Source organism: Moschus berezovskii, chromosome 1, assembly GCF_049115385.1.
Source record: "Moschus berezovskii isolate FMDL1 chromosome 1, NW_MosBer_1.0, whole genome shotgun sequence".
Taxonomy (NCBI): domain Eukaryota; kingdom Metazoa; phylum Chordata; class Mammalia; order Artiodactyla; family Moschidae; genus Moschus; species Moschus berezovskii.
In genome coordinates this window covers 161851458-161872874 of record NC_142460.1, presented here as the reverse complement: position 1 = coordinate 161872874, position 21417 = coordinate 161851458, and the positions used below count along the sequence as shown (strand labels likewise).

Here is a 21417-nt window from a genome sequence, read left to right as displayed (position 1 = left end):
CCCCACGTCCAAGGTAAGAGAAACTGCAGTAAGACAGTAGGTGCTGAGAGAGGGCATCAGAGGGCAGACAGACTGAAACCACAATCACAGAAAACTAGCCAATCTGATCACATGGACCACAGCCTTGTTTAACTCAATGAAACTAAGCCATGCCGTGTGGGGCCACCCAAGATGGATGGGTCATGGTGGAGAGTTCTGACAAAATGTGGTCCACTGGAGAAGGGAATGGCAAACCACTTCAGTATTCTTGCCCTGAGAACCCCATGAACAGTATGAAAAGGCAAAAAGATAGGACACTGAAAGATGAAATCCCCAGTTCGGTAGGTGCCCAATATGCTACTGGAGATCAGTGGAGAAAGAACTCCAGAAAGAATGAAGGGACAGAGCTAAAGCAAAAACAACACCCAGTTGTGGATGTGACTGGTGATAGAAGCGAGGTCCAATGCTGTAAAGAGCAATATTACATAGGAATGTTAGGTCCATGAATTAAGGCAAATTGGAAGCGGTCAAAAAGGAGATGGCAAGAGTGAACATTGACATTCTAGGAATCAGCAAACTAAAGTGGACTGGAATGGGTGAATTTAACTCACATGATCATTACTTCTACTACTATGCACAGGAATCCCTTAGAAGAAATCAGGTAGCCATCACAGTCAACAAAAGAAATGCAGTACTTGGATGCAATCTCAAAAACGAGAGTGATCTCTGTTTGTTTCCAAAACAAACCATTCAATATCATGGTAATCCAAGTCTATGCCCCAACCAGTAATGCTGAAGGAGTACCTTTTAGAACTAACACCCCAAAAACATGTCCTTTTCATTATAAGGGACTGGAATGCAAAAGTAGGAAGTAAAGAAACACCTGGAATAACACAAAATTTGGCCTTGGAATACAGAATGAAGCAGGGCAAAGGATAATAGAGTTTTGTCAAGAGAATGCACTGGTCATAGCAAACACCCTCTTCCAATCACATAAGAGAAGACTCTACACATGGACATCACCAGACGGCCAACACTGAAATTAGATTCATTATATTCTTTGCAGCCAAAGATGGAGAAGCTGTATACAGTCAGCAAAAACAAGACTGGGAGCTGACTGTGGCTCAGATCATAAACCCCTTATTGCCAAATTCAGACTTAAATTGAAGAAAGTGGTGAAAGGCACTAGACCATTCAGGTATGACCTAAATCAAATCCCTTATGATTATACAGTAGAAGTGAGAAATAGATTTAAGGGACTAGATCTGATAGAGTGCCTGATGAATTATGGATGGAGGTTCGTCACACTGTACAGGAGACAGGAAGCAAGACATTCCCCAAGAAAAATAACTGAAAAAAAGCAAAATGGCTGTTGAGGAGGTCTTACAAATAGCTGTGAAAAGAAGGGAAGCGAAAAACAAACGAGAAAAGGAAAGATATACCCATTTGAATGCAGAGTTCCAAAGAATAGCAAGGAGAGATAAGAATGCCTTTCTCAGCAATCAATTGAAAGAAATAGAGGAAACCAATAGAATGGGAAAGACTAGAGATCTCCTCAAGAAAACTAGAGATACCAAGGGAACATTTCATGCAAAGATGGGCTCAATAAAGGACAGAAATGGTAGGGACCTAACAGAAGCAGAAGATATTAAGAAGAGGTGGCAAGAATATACAGAACTGTACAAAAAAGATCTTCACAACCCAGATAATCATGATGGTGTGATCACTCACCTAGAGCCAGACATCCTGGAATGTGAAGTAAAGTGGGCCTTAGGAAGCATCACTACGAAGAAAGCTAGTGGAGGTGATGGAATTCCAGTTGAGCTATTTCAAATCCTAAAAGATGATGCTGTGAAAGTGCTACACTCAGTACGCCAGCAAATTTGGAAAACTCAGCAGTGGCCACAGGACTGGAAAAGGTCAGTTTTCATTCTAATCCCAAAGAAAGGCAATGCCAAAGAATGCTCAAACTACCGCACAATTGCACTCATCTCACACGCTAGTAAAGTCATGCTCAACATTCTCCCAGCCAGGCTTGAGGAATACGTGAACCATGAACTTCCAGATGTTCAAACTGGTTTTAGAAAAGGCAGAAGGACCAGAGATCAAATTGCCAACATCCGCTGGATCACTGAAAAAGCAAGAGTTCCAGAAAAACATCTATTTCTGCTTTATTGACTATGCCAAAGCCTTTGACTGTATGGATCACAGTAAACTATGGAAAATTCTGAAAGAGATGGGAACACCAGACCACCTGACTTGCCTCTTGAGAAATCTGTATGCAGGTCAGGAAGCAACAGTTAGAACTGGACATGGAACAACAGACTGGTTCCAAATAGGAAAAGGAGTACATCAAGGTTATATATTGTCACCCTGCTTATTCAACTTATATGCAGAGTACATCACGAGAAATGCTGGGCTGGATGATGCACAAGCTGGAATCAAGATTGCCAGGAAAAATATCAATAACCTCAGATATGCAGATGACACCACCTTTATGGCAGAAAGTGAAGAAGAACTAAAAAGCCTCTTGATGAAAGTGAAAGAGGAGAGTGAAAAAGTTGGCTTGAAGCTCAACATTCAGAAAACTAAGATCACGGCATCTGGTCCCATCACTTCACCGAAAATAGATGGGGAAACAGTGGCTGAGTTTATTTTTGGGGGCTCTAAAATCACTGCAGATGGTGACTGCAGCCAGGAAATTAAAAGATGCTTACTCCTTGGAAGGAAAGTTATGACCAACCTAGACAGCATATTAAAAAGCAGAGACATTACTTTGCTAACAAAGGTCCGTCTAGTCAAGGTCATGGTTTTTCCACTGGTCATGCATGGATGTGAGAGTTAGAGTGTAAAGAAAGCTAAGAATTGATGTTTTGAATTGTGGTGTTGGAGAAGACTCTTGAGAGTCCCCTGGACTGCAAGGAGATCCAACCAGTCCATCCTAAGGAGATCGGTCCTGGGTGTTCACTGGAAAGAGTGATGTTGAAGTTGAAACTCCAATACTTTGGCCACGTGATGTGAAGAGCTGACTCATTTGAAAAGCCCCTGATGCTGGGAAAGATTGAGGGTGGAAGGAGAAGGGGGTGACAGAGGATGAGATGGTTAGATGGCATCACCGACTCAATGGACATGAGTTTGAGTAAACTCCAGGAATTGGTGATGGACAGGGAGGCCTGGTGTGCTGCTGTCCATGGGGTCGCAAAGAGTCCAACACACCTGAGCGACTGAACTGAACTGAACCCAAGGCAATGTAAAGATTCCGTGTAATCTCTATCAAAATACCTATGGCTTTGTTCACAGACCCAAAACAAAGATCCTAAAATTTATATGGAAATACAAAAGACCCAGAATAGACAAAACAATTTTTAGAAAGAACAAAGCTGGAGGTATTATTTTAAACTCTATACAAAGCTATGGTAATCAAAACAGTGTAGTATTGGCACAAAAACAGACACATAGATCAACAGAATAGGATAGAGAGCCCAGAAATAAACCCATAGTTAAATGGCCAACTAATCTATGACAAAAGAGGCAAGATAATACAAAGGGGAAAAGATAGCCTCTTCAACAAATGTGGTTGGGAAAACTTGACAGCTACATGCAAAAGAATCAAACTGGATCACTTCCTCATATCATATCCAAAAATAAACTCAAAATGAATTAAAGACTTTAATGTAAGAGCTAAAACCAGAAAACTCCAGAGAAAGCATAGGGAGCATGATCTTTAACGTAGATCTTCACTTCAGTCACTCAGTCATGTCTTTGCGACCCCATGAACCACAGCACGCCAGGCCTCCCTGTCCATCACCAACTCCCGGAGTTCACTCAAACTCATGTCCATCGAGTTGGTGATGCCATCCAGACATCTCATTCTCTGTCGTCCCCATCTCCTCCTACCCTCAATCCCTCCCAGCATCAGACTCTTTTCCAGTGAGTCAACTCGTCGCATGAGGTGGCCAAAGTATTGCAGTTTCAGCTTTAGCATCAGTCCTTCCAATGAACACCCAGGATTGATCTCCTTTAGAATGGACTGGTTGGATCTCCTTGCAGTCCAAGGGACTCTCAAGAGTCTTCTCCAGCACCACAGTTCAAAAGCATCAATTCTTCAGCGATCAGCTTTCTTCACAGTCCAACTCTCACTTCCATACATGACCACGGGAAAAACCATTGCCTTGACTAGACGGACCTTGGTTGGCAAAGTAATGTCTCTGCTTTTTAATATACTATCTAGGCTGGTCATAACTTTCCTTCCAAGGAGTAAGCGTCTTTTAATTTCATGGCTGCAATCAGCATCTGCAGTGATTTTGGAGCCCAAAAAAATAAAGTCTGACACTGTTTCCACTGTTTCCCTATCTAATTCCCATGAAGTGATGGGACCAGATGCCATGATCTTCGTTTTCTGAATGTTGAGCTTCAAGCCAACCTTTTCACTCTCCTCTTTCACTTCCATCAAGAGGCCTTTGAGTTCCTCTTCACTTTCTGCCATAAGGGTGGTGTCATCTTATGCAAAGCTATTTTGGATCTGTCTCCTCAAGTAAGGGAAACAAAAGCAAAAATAATAAATGGGACTATACCACACTAAAAACTTTTTGTACAGTGAAGAAAACTATTAACAAGACAAGAAGACCACCAATCTGAATGGGAGAAGATATTTGCAAAAGATAAATCTGATAAGGGATCAACATTCAAAATATCAAAGAATTTATACAACTCAATAGCAAAAGAAACCCACAACCTGATTAACAAATTAACAGTAGACATGAATAGTCATTTTTCCAAAGACACACAGATGACCAAAAGACACATGAAAAAAAATGTACACATTACTCATCAGGGAAATGCAAATAAAACTACCAGAAGATATTGTCTCCCCCTGTCAGAATGACTAGTATTAAAAAGACAAAAAAAAACAAGCTCTGTAGAGGATGTGGAGAAAAGGGAACCCTCATGCACTGTTGACGGGAACATAAATTGGTGCAGCTGCTATGGAAAACAACATGGAGGTTCCCCATAAATTAAAAGTAGAAACACCATATTATTTAAGTTACTCTATTTTTGGGTATTCTTCTAAAAAAACAAAAACACTAATAGGAAAAGATATATGCACATCTATTTTCACCACAGCGTTATTTACAATAGCTAAGATATGAAAGCAACCTAAGTGTCTGTCAACAGATGAATGGATAAAGAAGATGTGTATTTGTGTACACATGCACACGTGTACACACACACACATACAAAATGGAATATTAATCAGCCATGAAAAAACAAAATCTTGCGATTTGCAACAACATGGATGGGTCTAGAGGATATTATGCAAAGTGAAGCAAGCCAGATGGAAAAAGACAAATACCATATGATTTCACTTATATGCAGAATCTAAAAAACAAATGAATGGAAGGTAACAAAACAGAAACAGACTCAAAGACACAGAGAACAAACAGGTGGTTGCCAGATGGGAGGGGTTGGGGGATGAATGACCTAGTGAGGGCAGTTAAGAGGTAAACTTGCAGTTACAAAATAAATGAGTCTTGAGGATGAATTGTATAGCATGGAGAATATAGTCACCAATACTGTAATAAGTTTGAATGGCAATGGATGGTAACTATACTGATCATTGGAATCATTTTGTAATGTACAGAAATACTGAATCACTATGTTGCACATCTGTAACTAACAGTGTTTTAGATCAATTTAACTTCAGTAAAATATCTGAAAATGTGGATACTTAAAATTATTTCCCTGATGTATCAGATTCAGATTTATTAAATTTTAGAACAGAATTTCAATTTCATATTTGACCTTCACATATTCTACTTGGCAATTTAAAAAACATATTTTATTAATATCAGTTTTTAAGTATTCCAGGAGGCTTATGAGAAAAATCTTTTACTTTTTTTAGTAATACAAAATGGACAGGATAAACATCTTGACTAAGTAACTCTAGACTGAGACATGAGGACAAGGGTAATGCTTGCTTCCTGATTACCTTCCAATTTCACTAATGTTGAATAATTTTTTCTTCTAAATAAAAATGTCATAAAACTAATCAGGCATCTGTCCTGAGAAAAACCAAATGTTCAAGTTGAGCTGAAGTCAACAGTAGTGTTACAGAGGGTTTTTTTTCTAACTTCCAAATAAATGATTTCAAAAGGCAATTTAAAAGACTGACAGCAGTGTCACACTTGGATAATCCCATCTACAAGGTTGCATTTTTTTCTCCCTCCTCAGAGTTCTCTTCAATTATCCTTCTCACAATGAAAATAATTCTCTGCTCCAAGTATGAATTGATTTAATCAACTGGTAAGGCCACTTAAACTTCCTTATTCAAAAACATTATGTACCACATCAGTTTTTATTTATAATATGGTACACAAATAGCAAAAGCCAAGTAGTCTAATTTCTTGGAGGCATAAATTCTTTACAGATTAAGAAAAATAATATTCCAGCCTTAGTGTAAATAAAACTGATTCAATCAACTCATTTTAAAATGGTAAAATATTTAATATTCATAGATCTCACTCTCTCTCAGACCCTCTAAAATCAATCTACTTACAGTTTCAATGTGCAAATGAAAGTCTGAAGTTTGTATATATTGAATTTCAAAAATCTTTCTTTCTAAACCAAAAAGATTTACTTCTAAAGAATTCTAGAACTTCATTTTCACATCCTATTCTGACAAAAGGTCATTCAAAGACAAACTTATTTCTTAATATTGCAATATATGACCTCTGGACCTAGAAAATTAATATCTTGAAGAATAAATGGGCCTCTGAAGCACTTCCTATACCACAGTAGTGAATAGTTTAAAAAATTCATGTCAGTTATGTGGTTAAAATTTATCACAGTATAAGAATCAGCATCCAATCAGCATCCTGCTGTGCTGTACATTCACTGGAGAGATAAAATTTACAGTATGAAGACCAGTCTCAAGTACAAAAGTAGAAATAGAAGTACTAACATTTCTCTAATAGTTTAGTTATTAAGATTTTATCAGTAAGACTGTATTCATCATTAAGGAAAATAAATAAATTGAGCTGGCAAGTAGGAGGGGAACTTTTGTTTTTTGTTAAAAACTAAAGTATTTGAGAATCAGTGTGAAACTTCTAGAACTGAGAGGGAATTCAGAGGCCATCAAGTCCAATTGCTTGTTTTGGTGGGTAAGAAAATGGATGTTCTGAAAGGTGGAGAGAAGGAGCTAATGGCAGTCACAGAAACAGAACTCAGCTCTTCTGATGCCATGCCCACTCATTTCCCACTGTCTCACAGTCCTGAGGAGGTATACGTTCACAAACCTGCTACAGCAGAATGGATTACCCCAACATGACACCTGATTTACAAATATGGAGGCTATAAAGCCAGAAATTTACAAAATTGGTAATGAAATAAAGATGACAGTGCTAGTCCTAACAAAAACAGAAATATAATCAATTAGAAAACAGTGGTATCTAGCAAACTAAAGAATTGTTCATATGATTCACAAGAGGTCTGGCAAATATTTACACTTAAAAATTCAAACATTTGACGTTAAAAAAAAAAGTTTCCAAAAATATCACATTGTACTTTTAACTACCTTATCTGAACCCCATAATTATTAGTCAATAAACTGTCAAGAGTAGCAGATATTACTATGGAGTCTTAATGAAAAATAAGCTAAGCATACTACCATAACATGCAAAAATAAGTCCTCTAATACTTATGCTGCTGCTGATGACAGGCCAGTTAACCACAGTACTTCAACCACTGCCAATTTACTGATCAGTATATCCCATGTGGCGCTAGTGGTAAAGAATCTGCCTGCCAATGCAAGAGACATAAAAGATTCTATCCCTGGGTCTGGGAGATCTCCTGGAGCAGTCACGACAACCCACTCCCAGTATTCTTGCCTGAGAATCCCCATGGACAGAGGACACTGATGGGCTGTAGTCCGTGGGGTCACAGAGTCAAACATAACTGAAGTGACTTAGCACACATACCCCATTACCTATAGGACAGTTCCACCTGCCTTTTCTGTAAACTTTACATCTTTCCTCCAAAGCAATCTGTTCCTTGTCTCTGTCCCAGGTCACAGCATCAGCACTGACCTGCTGGGTCCTATCCCACCAGCTCATCCTCACCTGGTCTTTTTCAATGCTTGCCTCTCCCAAGCCCAGAGCAACTGCTCCAGGGCAAAAGACTTTTATCAACTCTCCCAGAGGGCTCACCCCTTAAATGTCCTCCCAGCATGGGGGATTTTCTCATTTAGTTAACCATGATAACAATATGACTACAGTTCAGTTCAGTTGCTCAGACGTCGGACTCTTTGCGACCCCATGGACTATAGCACACAAGGCCTCCCTGTCCATCACCAACTCCTGGAGTTGACTCATGTCCATTGAGTCGGTGATGCCATCCAGCCATCTCATCCTCTGTCATCCCCTTCTCCTCCTGCCTTCAATCTTTCTCAGCATCTGGGTCTTTTCAAATCAGTCAGTTCTTCACATCAGGTGGCCTTTAAAGTATTGGAGTTTCAGGTTCAGCATCAGTCCTTCCAATGAATATTCAGGACTGATTTCTTTTAGGATGGACTGGTTGGATCTCCATGCAGTCCAAGGGACTCTCAAGAGTCTTCTCCAACACCACAGTTCAAAAGTATCAACTCTTCAGCACTCAGCTTTCTTTATAGTCCAACTCTCACATCACATCCATACATGACTACTGGAAAAACCATAGCTTTGACTAATCTGACTACTGCCCTGGTTAAAATAGTGAGTAGTAATGGCTCAGACAGTAAAGAATCTGCCTGCAATGAAAGAAACTCAGGTTCTGTCCCTGAGTTGGGAAGATCCCCTGGAGAAGGGAATGGCAACCCAAGCCAGTATTCTTGCCTGGAGAATTACATGGATGGTGGGCTACAGTCCATAAGTTACGAAGAGTCAACAAGCTTGAGTAACTAACACTATCTTTCACTTTCTGGTTAAAGAATTCAGAAAGTCTAAACTCCATCCTGACAGCCCCACCTTTCACACCTTTATCACAATCTCCCACCGGCCCCACCACACATTAAGATCCAGACACACTGCCCTTCTCCTCCCAGGCAGCAATCCTCCTCCACAGGTCTGCTTCTGTAAAGCCCACTCCCCCTGGCATACCTTTAATACCCGCCCTTCTTTCTGGTCTCCTCCCTGTGAAACCTCCTAAGATTTCCACAAGCAGAACTGGCCAATGTGCTTGCTGCATTTACAATACCGTATTGAGATGGCTGATTTATTAGTCCACCTTCCCTGTATGTTTCCAAAGGGTGGATATCAAGAGACAATTAAGAAAGTAAGGCTTTTGGAGTCTGACTGTCTACCTCTTATCAGTGGGTGTCCCTGAGGGAGTTACTTATCCTTATTAGAGTCTGAAAAAGTTCATTGGTTAATAAATGTAAAAGATTTATGCCTAAATACTCAGCATGTAACAAGTACTGAAAAGTTAACTATGGGGCTTCCCTGGTAGCTCAGTGGTGAAGAATCCTCCTACCAATGCAGGAGACAAGGGTTTGATCCCTGATCCAGGAAGATCCCATATGCCAAGGAGCAACTAAGCCCGTGGGCCACAACTATTGAGCCTGCACCCAAGAGCCCGGGAGCCGGAACTACTAAAGACTGCGTGCCCCAGGGCCCATGCTCTGCAACAAAAGAAACCACTGCAATGAGAAGCCTGCGCACTGCAACTAGAGAAAAGCCTGCACAGCCACGAAGACCCAGCACAGCAGAAATAAATTAAAAAATTAAAAAAAAAGAAAATTAAAACTTTTAAATAAAAAATTAACTATGACAAGGAAATAAAAGGTAAATGATAAACACTTGCTAGTTTTGACAGTTGCATAGCACAGGTTATCTCCCAATTTCCATTCATGTTCACTTCATAAAAAATTTATAATAAAAAAGAAATTAGTCTAGAGACAAGCAATATTTTAGTAAACATAAAGACATTCAGCAGCCATTAGTGAAAATCATCACCATTTCTTAAACGGTATTCTCTGCATTTAGTCATCCAAAGACTCCAAAACACTAACTGTGCAGATGTTTTCACATTTAAACTACAAACTCAGCATTCTACTTGGGAATTGTTCAGTCGCTCAGTCATGTCTGACTCTTTGTTATCCCACGGATTGCAGCATACCAAGTTTCCCTGTCCTTCACCATCTCGCAAAGCTTGCTCAAACTCATGTCCATTGAATTGGTGATGCCATCCAACCATCTTATCCTCTGTTATCCCCTTCCCCTCCTGTCTTCAATCTTTCCCAGCATCAGTCTTTTCCAATGAGTCAGCTCTTTGCATCAGGTGGCGAAATACTGTTGCTTCAGCTTTAGCATCAGTCCTTGCAATGAGTATTCAGGGTTGATTGCCCTTAAGATTGACTGGTTTGATCTCCTCGCTGTCCAAGGAACTCTCAGGAGTCTTCTCCAGATCACAGTTTGAAGGCATCAATTCTCTGCTGCTCTGTCTTCTTTATGGTCCAGCTCTCACAACCACATGTGACCAGTGGAAAGACTGTAGCCTTGATATACTAATCTTTGTCAGCACAGTAATTTTTTGGCTTTTCAGCACACTGCCTAGATTTGTCATAGTTTTCCTGCCAAGAAGCAAATGTCTTTTGATTTCATGGCTGCCGTCACCATCCACAGTGACTTTAGAGCCTAAGAAGAGGAAATCTGCCACTACTTCCACTTTTCCCCCTAAGGAGATCAGTCCATGGTGTTCATTGGAAGAACTGATGCTAAAGCTGAAACTCCAATACTTTGGCCACCTCATGTGAAGAGCTGACTCATTGGAAAAGACTCTGATGCTGGGAAAGGTTGGGGGTGGGAGAAGAAGGGGACGACAGAGAATGAGATGGCTGGATGGCATCTCTGACTCGATGGACATGAGTTTGAGTGAACTCTGGGAGTTGGTGATGGACAGGGAGGCCTGGAGTGCTGTGATTCATGGGGTTGCAGAAAGTCAGACACGACTGAGAGACTGAACTGAACTGAACTGGACTGAATGGGGTTGATGCCAAGATCTTAGTGTGTTTTTTCCCTAATATTTAGTTTAAGCCAGCTCTTTCACACTCCTCCTTCACCCTCATCAAGAGGCTCTTTAGTTCCTCTTCACTTTCTGCCATTAGAGTGGTATCATCTGCATATCTGAGGTCGCTGATGTTTCTCCTGCCTGTCTTGATTCCAGCTTGTAACTCATCCAGCCCGGCATTTCTCATGGTGTGCTCAGTGTATAAGTTAAATAAACAGGGTGATAGCAGACAGCCCTGTTGTACTCCTTCCTCAATCCTGAGCCAATCAGTTGTTCCATACAGGATTCTAACTGTTGCTCCTGACCTGCATACAGATCTCTCAGGAGACAGGTAAGATGGTCTAGTATTCCCATCTCTTTAAGAGTTTTCCACAGTTTGTTATGATTCACACAGTCAAAGGCTTTAGCGAAGTTAATGAAACAGAGCAGATGTTTTTCTGGAATTCCCTTGCTTTCTCTATGATCCAGCAAATGTTGGCAATTTGATCTCTGGTTCCCCTGCCTTTTCTAAACCCAGCCTGGACGTCTGGAAGTTCTTGGTTCGCATAATGCTAAAGCCTAGCATGCAAGATTTTAAGCATGACCTTACTAGCATGGGAGATGAGTGGACTTGTCAGATGGTTAGAACATACTTTAGTACTAAAGTACTAAACATGCTTTAGTCCCATCTCTTCTTGGGAATTGGGGTGAGGACTGACCTTTTCCAGTCCTGTGGCCACTGCTAGGTCTTCCAGATTTGCCGACATGTTCAGTGCAACACTTTGATGGCATCATCCTTTAGGGTTTTGAACAGCTCTACTGGAATTCCATTGCATCCACTAGCTTTATTCACAGCAGTGCTTCCTAAGGTCCACTTGACTTCACACTCCAGAATGCCTAGCTCTGGGTAGCATGAACTAGTGATTCAGTTCATTAAGATCTTTTTTGTACAGTCCTTCCATGTGTTCTTTCCATCTCTTCTTGATCTCTTCGGATCTACTAGATCTCTACCACATCTGTCCTTTATCGTGCCCATCTTTGGGTGAAATGTTCCCTTGATATTTACAATTTTCCAGAACAGATCTCTAGTCTTTCTCCTTCTGTTGTTTTCCTCTATTTTTATACCCTATTCATTGAAGAAGGCCTTCTTGTCTCTCCTTGGCTTCTCTGTCTATAGAATTCTCCAGGCAAGAATACTGGAGTGGGTTGCCATTCCCTTCTCCAGGGGATCTTCCCAACCCAGGGACTGAATCCAGGTCTCCGACACCGCAGGCAGATTCTTTACCGTCTGAGCCATTAGGGATGCCCCTCTATCAGACTGTCTTCCCCCAGGTCCACAGTTTATCTTCAGGACAAGTTTATGACTATGGGATATCCTCAAAACTTAATTCAGAATTTCAAAGAATTCATCTAAAGCTAATGAAATGCAGTATTCTAGGAACGAAAATGCATCCTTACATGGAAACGTGACACAGTTTTTCCTCCTACAGTCAGGGCTGCCATTTTTCCATTATGATTTTCCTTTGGAGTATATTTTAGGACATGACAGTCTTGTACCTAAAAAACAAAAAACACACACAAAAAATCAACGTGCTGGAATACATGTTAATATTACATACCAGCCACACTGAGTCCCTAGGACAGTTAGGAATTCTCTAAAGTTTCTGATCTCTTCATCCCTTTAAAACCAATCACAATCTAAAAAAACCATTAACCACAGTACACAATGTGCATAAAACACAAATATACAACAAAATGGAGTATTTCCAAAGAAAATATGCATATAACCACTACCCATATCAAAAATCCCCCAAACCTGTGTCTCTCCCCAATCCCCACCTCACACCCATTCCTCCCTGTCCTTTCTACCCCTTGAGCAGTGGTTCTCAAAGTGTGGTCCCCAGACAAGCAGCACCAGCATCTCCTGGGAACTGTGTGAAAATGAAGGGTCTCAGGCCCCTGCCAGAACCTACTAAAACAGAACCTATGTTTTCTGAGCCTCCCCAGGTGATTCTGAGGTACAGAAAATTTTGAGAAGCACTGCCCTTCAAATAAATAACCATCCCTCTTGACACTGTGGTAATCATTTATTGAACTTTTCATTATAATTACTACCTTTGAAAGCACTGCTTAATCCTGTAGTTTAATGCTATCTGTTGAAACTTCATGTAAGTGGAATCAGACCACATAGACTCCTCCAGATTTTCCTGCTTTTGCTCAAGATTCTATTGGTAAGGTTCACCCACAATGCTTCTTGCAGCTCCATTCTGTGCATTTTCACTGCCACCCAGCACTTTATCATGTAAATATACCATGATTTCTTTATCCATTCTACCACGATGGAAACATGAGTTATTTCCACTTTTGGAGTATAAAGAGTAATGCTGCTATAACTCATCTGTGTGAGTTTTCTAGTAAGACTCAGGAGTGAAACTGGAAGACCACAGGTTCACCTACCTCAACTTTCCCTAACACTAAGCTATTTCCTGAAGGAGTTGTTCCAATTTACAATCCCACCCATCATTCCTGAAAGTTCCCAAAGTTCTGTAGAGTTCTAGAAACTATTAATATAATTCTTTCCACAATCATTCAGAGTCAGTAAACTCTTACTAAGGGCTTGCAGGCCATCTGTGCCTGACAGTACCGGAAGCACTTCCATGTATGGGCTCTCACTTTAATCTCCATCGCTTGCCTAATTGCTTGTCCAAGGCTTAACTCCAAAGAGGAAGTGAGCTGTTCAAAGTGATCTGGAGAATGATGGTCTCAAATTACCAGTGATTTTTATAATAATGATAAAGACAACAACAGCTAATGCTGGACATTGAACATTGTTTTAAATTTTAAGTGCCTGACATTTATCATCTTGTGCAAGCTTCATAGTAACCCTCTGAGGGAGGTCATAGTGATTTCTCCTGAAGAATAAAATCCTATCTTTTACAGATGAGGCAGTGCTTCAAAGAACATAGCTAGGAAATGGCATAACCGAGATATAAGATATTCAGGTTCCAGGGCCTACATTCTTAACAATTAACCTTATTTCAGACAACAAAATGCTGCTTTTCCAGGTAAGGGTTACAATCTGAGTTAGTAAAGAGATCAAAATTACAAATTGGAGTTAAAAGAACTGCATAAATGAAAATAAGATGGGTCTGAGACTTTTTTCTGACTGTGAGTTAAACTAGTAGATCTGTAGGAAGTTCAGTTCAGTTCAGTCGCTCAGTCATGTCCGACTCTCCGCGGACCCCATGAATCACAGCACGCCAGGCCTCCCTGTCCATCACCAACTCCCGGAGTTCACTCAAACTCATGTCCACAGAGTCGGTGATGCCATCCAGCCATCTCATTCTCTGTCTTCCCCTTCTCCTCCCGCCCCCAACCTTTCCCAGCATCAGAGTCTTTTCCAGTGAGTCAACTCGTCGCATCAGGTGGCCAAAGTACTGGAGTTTCAGCTTTAGCATCAGTCCTTCCAATGAACACCCAGGATTGATCTCCTTTAGAATGGACTGGTTGGATCTCCTTGCAGTACAAGGGACTCTCAAGAGTCTTCTCCAACACCACAGTTCAAAAGCATCAATTCTTCGGCGATCAGCTTTCTTCACAGTCCAACTCTCACACCCATACATGACCACGGGAAAAAAAAAATTTTTTTTTTTAATATATTGCTCCAGTTATCCCAACACCAGTATCATGAAAGCCACCACTCAGGCATGAGTAAGAACATTCACTGACATCCTCAGAAGTAAACCTCTTTCACAGAATTTATGCTCCATTCTACCTCTTCTTCACATGTTTCAGGATACAAATATTGTCTATTGTGCAACAGGTTTGCACAAATAGATCTCAGCACACACAACAGATTTCCTATTATTTTCTATTTCTTTCTCACCTGAAGTAATGTGACTACATGCTTCTTACCATCTTTGGTCCATAAAGGCATCATGCCTAGCTTCAGTGCAATAAGGCCCACTCTAGAAGAACCTGGCAATTAAAGACAAATCAGTATTCACACAGTTTTTTTCAACATTTGTCAACTTGATACTATAGGATTTCCTAAATTTTGGTTTCATATAAGGAGTAGGCAGATAACAATCATGCTGATATATCCATAGAGTAAAATACAACTGTTCCTTTCAGATATAAGTGACTTCAACCATGCCTGACATAGTATTACTCAATATATCTCTGTAAAATAAAAAATATAAGAGAACTATACAAAATAAACAGTTAAAGTGATATATTCTAGTATTTAGAATAGTGGTAATTAATAGAGAGCATGATAAATCCACCTTTATGCCTTGCTTTCCTAGTATCAATTCATAAGCAACCTCATTAATCAGGAAATATCTAGTACTCAAACTCTAAGAAGTTAGCCGGAGTTACAGAGATGACATATGTGGTTATGTGGCAAAAAATCTTAGCATCTACCATGACACTCAGTTTGTTGTATAAATTGATGAAGTTGCTCCACTAAGATGTCTAGTCATTAAACAATTTGACAGCCACAATAACCTGCAATCAAAGACAACAACCTCAACAGGAAAGGTCTTATGCTTTTTGGTCTGGCCACAGATGGATGTAGCACTCTGTCTGGCACTAACAGCTGATTCTGGGGTTATGCTTGGCAGGTATTGAGTGCCAGAACACCTCAAACGCAAATCTCTGAGTGATACATTTTAGTTCACCACACTCTTCCAGCTTTTCTATTTTATTTTTTATCTGAAGAAAATAAGAAAACATTTGCAGAATGATTCTCTTTTCACCTACTATGCAGTTTCTTGAGGAAGTTTTGATGATCATCAGACATTCACTAACAATAGACTAGGATAATGTAAATATACTTGCAAACCAAACCACAATGAAACAGACACAGTTATATCATGAAAAACAGAGATGACAAATTTATCCAGAAGTCACTATGACTTAAATGTGCCAGTCAGGCAGTAATCAGGCAATGACAACACAACATTCACAAAATAACCACCTGGTTCCCAAGGATGTATAGGCCACGGCTCATCTTTCAGAGGACAGAGTTTACTTGCTAATTGGGCTTTATTTTCATCAGAGACCAATTGCTTAACAAAGGAAACATTCTCTTCAGAAAGATGCTCATCCCACCAAGTACCACTCTTGCCATGGAGACTTCTAACCAAAACCCAGATGTCTGTTCTGCAAAAAGAAAATTAGAGAACAAAGCACAATTCAAAAGTTTCCCCGTTAAATGTACAGGAGGTTATATCAGCTGGAAAGTATAGTCAGGGCCTTAGGGAAAGGTCTGCATCCTGTTTCAGTTTTTTTTCACTGACGTTCCTCATGAAAATAATGGGGCTCATATTTTAACCATTAATAAATATCCTGGAGGAAAAGTTCTCCCTTTCTCCTCTGGGATAAACAGATTTCCAACAGGGTAGTCCTATGTGGACAAGAGAAGTCACAGGTCCATTTGAACATTTACCGTAACAGTTTACATCTAGTAGTGGTGACAGAATGTGGCCTTACTGATATTTTTCTGATAAACTCACCTCTTATCTGTAATGACATGGCCTAGGCTCAGAATGGTGAAAAAATGGAGTGTGCAAACTCTGAAAATCCATAAAAGACCTGACTAGCTGAACACACAAGAAAGGCTTTAGGGGATGGAGGTCAGGAAAGAGGTGTGTAATTCTTGAGAGGAGGGTCAGAAAGAAGTAAAGCTTTCTGAGGTCTATCTCTTTTGTAGACAGGAAGATATATCCAGGCTAGAGCCTCAATTCTGCACTTACTGCTTAAGTGACCTTGGGCAAATCGCTTGTCTCTAAGACTCTTTTATTTGTAAAACTGAATAATGATAGGACGGAATAATGGTGGTATCTGTAAAATGGATGATAACAGCTCTCATGAGTCTACATGAGCCAAGGCGTATAATGTTTCTAACAACATTTATTATACAGTAAACGCTCACTAACTGGAAGATAATATTATTGCTGTTGGTACTTCTTGCTGCCAGTCGCTGGCTCATCAGCATTGAAAATAAAAAAACCTACCCCTTCAACCCTTCAAAGGGCACGGCCTTTGAGTAGATTCTTAACTCCTCAGGCCTGGACGGAGCTCCCTCCTACCCTGGGTCGGGCCAGGTCACAGCCCGTGGCCGCTAGTGCAAGGATCACCCGCCACGCTCGTCTCTCCCCAGCACCCACCTGTTTCCCGAGCCCAGGGCAATGCCCAGGCCACCCGTGCCGCGGTCCAGCACCCGGGCGCCGGCCCAAGCCAGCAGCCTCCAACTGGGCATGGTGAGGCTGGGAGAGCGCAGCCCCTTCACCTTCGGGCTCCCTGCCGCTCGGCTTGGCTTTCAGGGCGCCGCAGCGACCGTGTCCCGGTCCTGTGAACCGTCCGGCGCTGTCCCGCAGCCTTCCGCACTGCCTTCCCGGACGAAAAAGAACTGCAGGAGCCATTTCCGGTCCTCTCGCAAAGCTCGCCGGTGCCGGGATCGGCTCTAAGAACTAGAGTTCCGCCTCCGGAATAGTCCTAACTTTGGTTCATTGGAAGGACGGATACTAAAGCTGAAACTCCAATACTTTGGCCACCTCATGCGAGGAGTTGACTCATGGAAAAGACTCTGATGCTGGGAGGGATTGGGGGCGGGAGGAGACGGGGACGACAGAGAATGAGATGGCTGGATGGCATCAGCGACTGGATGGACATGAGTTTGAGTGAACTCCGGGAGTTGGTGATGGACAGGGAGGCCTGGCGTGCTGCGATTCATGGGGTCGCAGAGAGTCGGACATGACTGAGCGACTGAACTGAACTGAACTGGCTCTGAGTAGGGTGGGGTGGGTGGGATCTGGCTCTCCATGGGGTGGAAAAAAAACCCTGACGCTTGGACTTTAAACTTTAGGAGAATGAGGCAAACTAGGGACAGGCTTCTTAAGGAAGCGAAGCCACTTCTAAGTAGTGCCCGTTGTGGGACAGCTCATTGTACTAAGAAGCTCTTGATATTCTTATATTGGGTTATGTTCAAAACATCCCTGAAAGAAGGTCGTTACTTTTATATTACAAATGAAGGAATATAGACAGTGCTGGTCCAAAACAGATGGAAGAATTGGTATTAAAACAGGACTGACATGCGCTAGTAGACTATGGCCAAGTTGATGTGGCATGACTTCCAGGGTTGGATCATAAAAGGTATTGTTAGTGTGTCTTGGGCTCTTGGACGGCTCTCTATGAGGGAAGCCAGCAGTCTTGTCCTGTAGGCACTCGAACATCCCTGTGGAGGGGCACATGTGAAGAGGAACTATCTTTCCAACTAGGAATTAACTACTTAGAAAGGGATTCCTCTGGTTCCAGGCAACATTTCCAATGACTGCAATCATGAAAGACTGAGCCTGAACTACCCAGCCAAGAAACTCATGGGTTCCTGACCAGGAGAAACTCCCGGAGAGAGTAAATGATTACTAAATTATTTTGCACAATCATTTATTCCTAATATACTTTAGGTACAAATAAACCCTTGTCCTGGGTTCCAGAGTCAGCCTAATCACCATGTGTGATCTTGGGTTTTCATTCTATTACTTTGTTTCATTCTTTATCAGATGAGTGCTTGTAGAAATTCAGAAATAAAAAGACTTAAGCTATTTCACAATATGCCAGCAAATTTGGAAAACTCAGCAGTGGCCACAGGACTAGAAAAGGTCAGTCTTCATTCCAATCCCAAAGAAAGGAAATGCCAAATAACGCTCAAAGGACTGCACAATTGCACTTATATCACACAATTTAGTAAAGTCATGCTCAAAATTCTCCAAGCCAGACTTCAGCAATATGTGAACCGTGAAATTCCAGATGTTCAAGCAGGCTTTAGAAAAGGCAGGGGCACCAGAGATCAAATTGCCAACATCCGCTGAATCAAGGAGAAAGCAAGAAAGTTCCAGAAAAACATCTATTTCTGCTTCATTGACTATGCCAAAGCCTTTGACTGTGTGGATCACAATAAACTGTGGAACATTCTGAAAGAGATGGGAATCCCAGACCACCTGACCTGCCTCTTGAGAAACCTGTATGCAGGTCAGGAAGCAACAGCTAGAATTGGATTTGGAACAACAGACTGGTTCCAAATAGGAAAAGGAGTACGTCAAGGTTGTATACTGTCACCCGGCTTATTTAACTTATATGCAGAGTACATCATGAGGAACGCTGGGCTGGAAGAAGCACAAGCTGGAATCAAGATTGCTGGGAGAAATATCAATAACCTCAGATATGCAGATGACACCACCTTTATGGCAGAAAGTGAAGAGGAACTCAAAAGTCTCTTGATGAAAGTGAAAGAGGAGAGTGAAAAGGTTGGCTTGAAGCTCAACACTCAGAAAACAAAGATCATGGCATCTGGTCCCATCACTTCATGGGAAATAGAAGGGGAAACAGTGGAAACAGTGTCAGACTTTGTTTTTTTTTGGACTCCAAAATCACTGCAGATGCTGATTGCAGCCATGAAATTAAAAGACGCTTACTCCTTGGAAGGAAAGTTATGATCAACCTAGATAGTATATTAAAACGCAGAGACATTACTTTGCCAACAAAGGTCCGTCTAGTCAAAGCTATGGTTTTTCCCGTGGTCATGTATGGATGTGAGAGTTGGACTGTGAAGAAGGCTGATTGCTGAAGAATCGATGCTTTTGAACTGTGTTGCTGTTGAGAAGACTCTTGAGAGTCCCTTGGACTGCAAGGAGATCCAACCAGTCCATTCTAAAGGAGATCAATCCTGGGTGTTCATTGGAAGGACTGATGCTAAAGCTGAAGCTGCAATACTTTGGCCACCTCATGCGACGAGTTGACTCACTGGAAAAGACTCTAATGCTGGGAGGGATTGGGGGTGGGAAGAGAAGGGGACGACAGAGAATGAGATGGCTTGATGGCATCACCGACTCGATGGGCATGAGTTTGAGTGAACTCCGGGAGTTGGTGATGGACAGGGAAGCCTGGCGTGCTGTGATTCATGGGGTTGCAAAGAGTCAGACATGACTGAGCGACTGAACTGAAGCTATTTCAAGGTCTCTTTTATCTGAGATATGGCTATGCTGGCTTAAAAAGTCCAGGCCATGGTCAATTCCTGATAACTATTTGGACTGTTCTATAAAGATAAAAATTAGAAAACTAAGGATGGTCTCAAAATCTTTGTTTGCTCATTCTATTTAGCATTAGCAAACATGCTTCCCAGTTATTTGAGAAGAGCCCTTTACTGAACAAGCGTGTCTTGAGGTATGTTGTATGCACGGAACTGGGAATAAAAAGACTTGCCTACAACTGCCAATGGCTAGCATTTCTTGAGCATATAATATGGGGTGAGTATTGTGGAAGCCCTGGAAATCTCCATCAGAGATGACCAGGAGTACACTTGAATTCATAAATTTAAGTTTCTTTAGCTTCCTGAGGCAAGAGAGAGCATACACCTACAAGTGAGTCGTAATATTTTGACTTACACTGGGTGGCATGAAGGAAACAGACTTCTTTCGAAATGGATACTATTCAGCAAAAGTTCAGCATTTGGGCATCACAGTAATTTTGTTGGAGGTAAGAAGGACAATGTGAAACTAGGGATAATGATGGTGAGGGAGCAGATCTGTTTTGAGGATAAGATTTTTTGAGGAAAGAACTGCTTTGTAACTGGAGTGTGGCCTTGGGTGTGGTCTGTTAGAAGTATTGTTTTGTCATTCCATTATAAATTAAACACTGAAGTCTGATTCCTAACAGAATTCATGCTCACTCTTCGGTGTATCTCCTAATTTGATCTTTATAATAACCACATAGGATGATACTATAATTATCTCCATTTTACAGTTTAGAAAATAAACACAGAGAGACTACATGACTTAAGTTCTTTTGACTAGTTAGGGCCAAGACATAAATCTCAGCAGTGTGATCACAGAGCCTGTGCTCCCAGCCATTCTGTTTCTTTGATTCTCTAAGACAAGTATGTTATTACCCTTGCATTGGAATCCTTATATCGCTGAGAGGAAAACTGGTAAATGATCATATCACACATGGCAGTCTGTGAGGCCCGAGGAGGCAGCCAGTCAGTCTAACCTTTGCCCCTAGTGCCAAAACTCTCTTAGTCCATGATGGCAACCTTGAGCGAAGAAATCCTTAGCAGACACCATCGCTAAACCGAATCAAAGCAAAACATGCTCTGTCTGCTTCACATACTTCCTGATTGACAGCTGGATCTGGGAACTATTGACTTAATTTCATCATCACAGTGTACTACTAATTGACAAGAACCAATCCAGTTCTTGAGGGACCTAGCCAGGGCTTCCCTAGGGCACTGATCTCCAGCTTGCCAGCATTTCTGACATCATCCTTCAGACAGCACCATGGGCCCTGGGACCCTGATACCACTTTGCCTCTCTGGGGCTTCAGTTCCTCACTGGAAAAAAGATAACCTTGTTAGCTTCT

At 41.4% G+C, this 21417-nt stretch overlaps 1 protein-coding gene across 1 annotated transcript in view; it reads right to left on the bottom strand.

The window, feature by feature from the left end:
- MRPL3 (mitochondrial ribosomal protein L3) overlaps nt 1-17426 on the bottom strand; it is a 64436-nt gene extending 47010 nt beyond the window's left edge. The window contains exons 1-4 of the mRNA XM_055413737.2: nt 17172-17426; nt 15980-16164; nt 14885-14976; nt 12457-12555 (exon numbers count right to left, since the gene is read on the bottom strand). Of these exons, the coding sequence (XP_055269712.1) occupies nt 12457-12555; nt 14885-14976; nt 15980-16164; nt 17172-17263 (468 nt within the window). The 5' untranslated portion in view covers nt 17264-17426. The remainder of the gene's footprint in view (nt 1-12456; nt 12556-14884; nt 14977-15979; nt 16165-17171) is intronic.
- Between the last annotated feature and the right edge of the window lie 3991 nt (nt 17427-21417).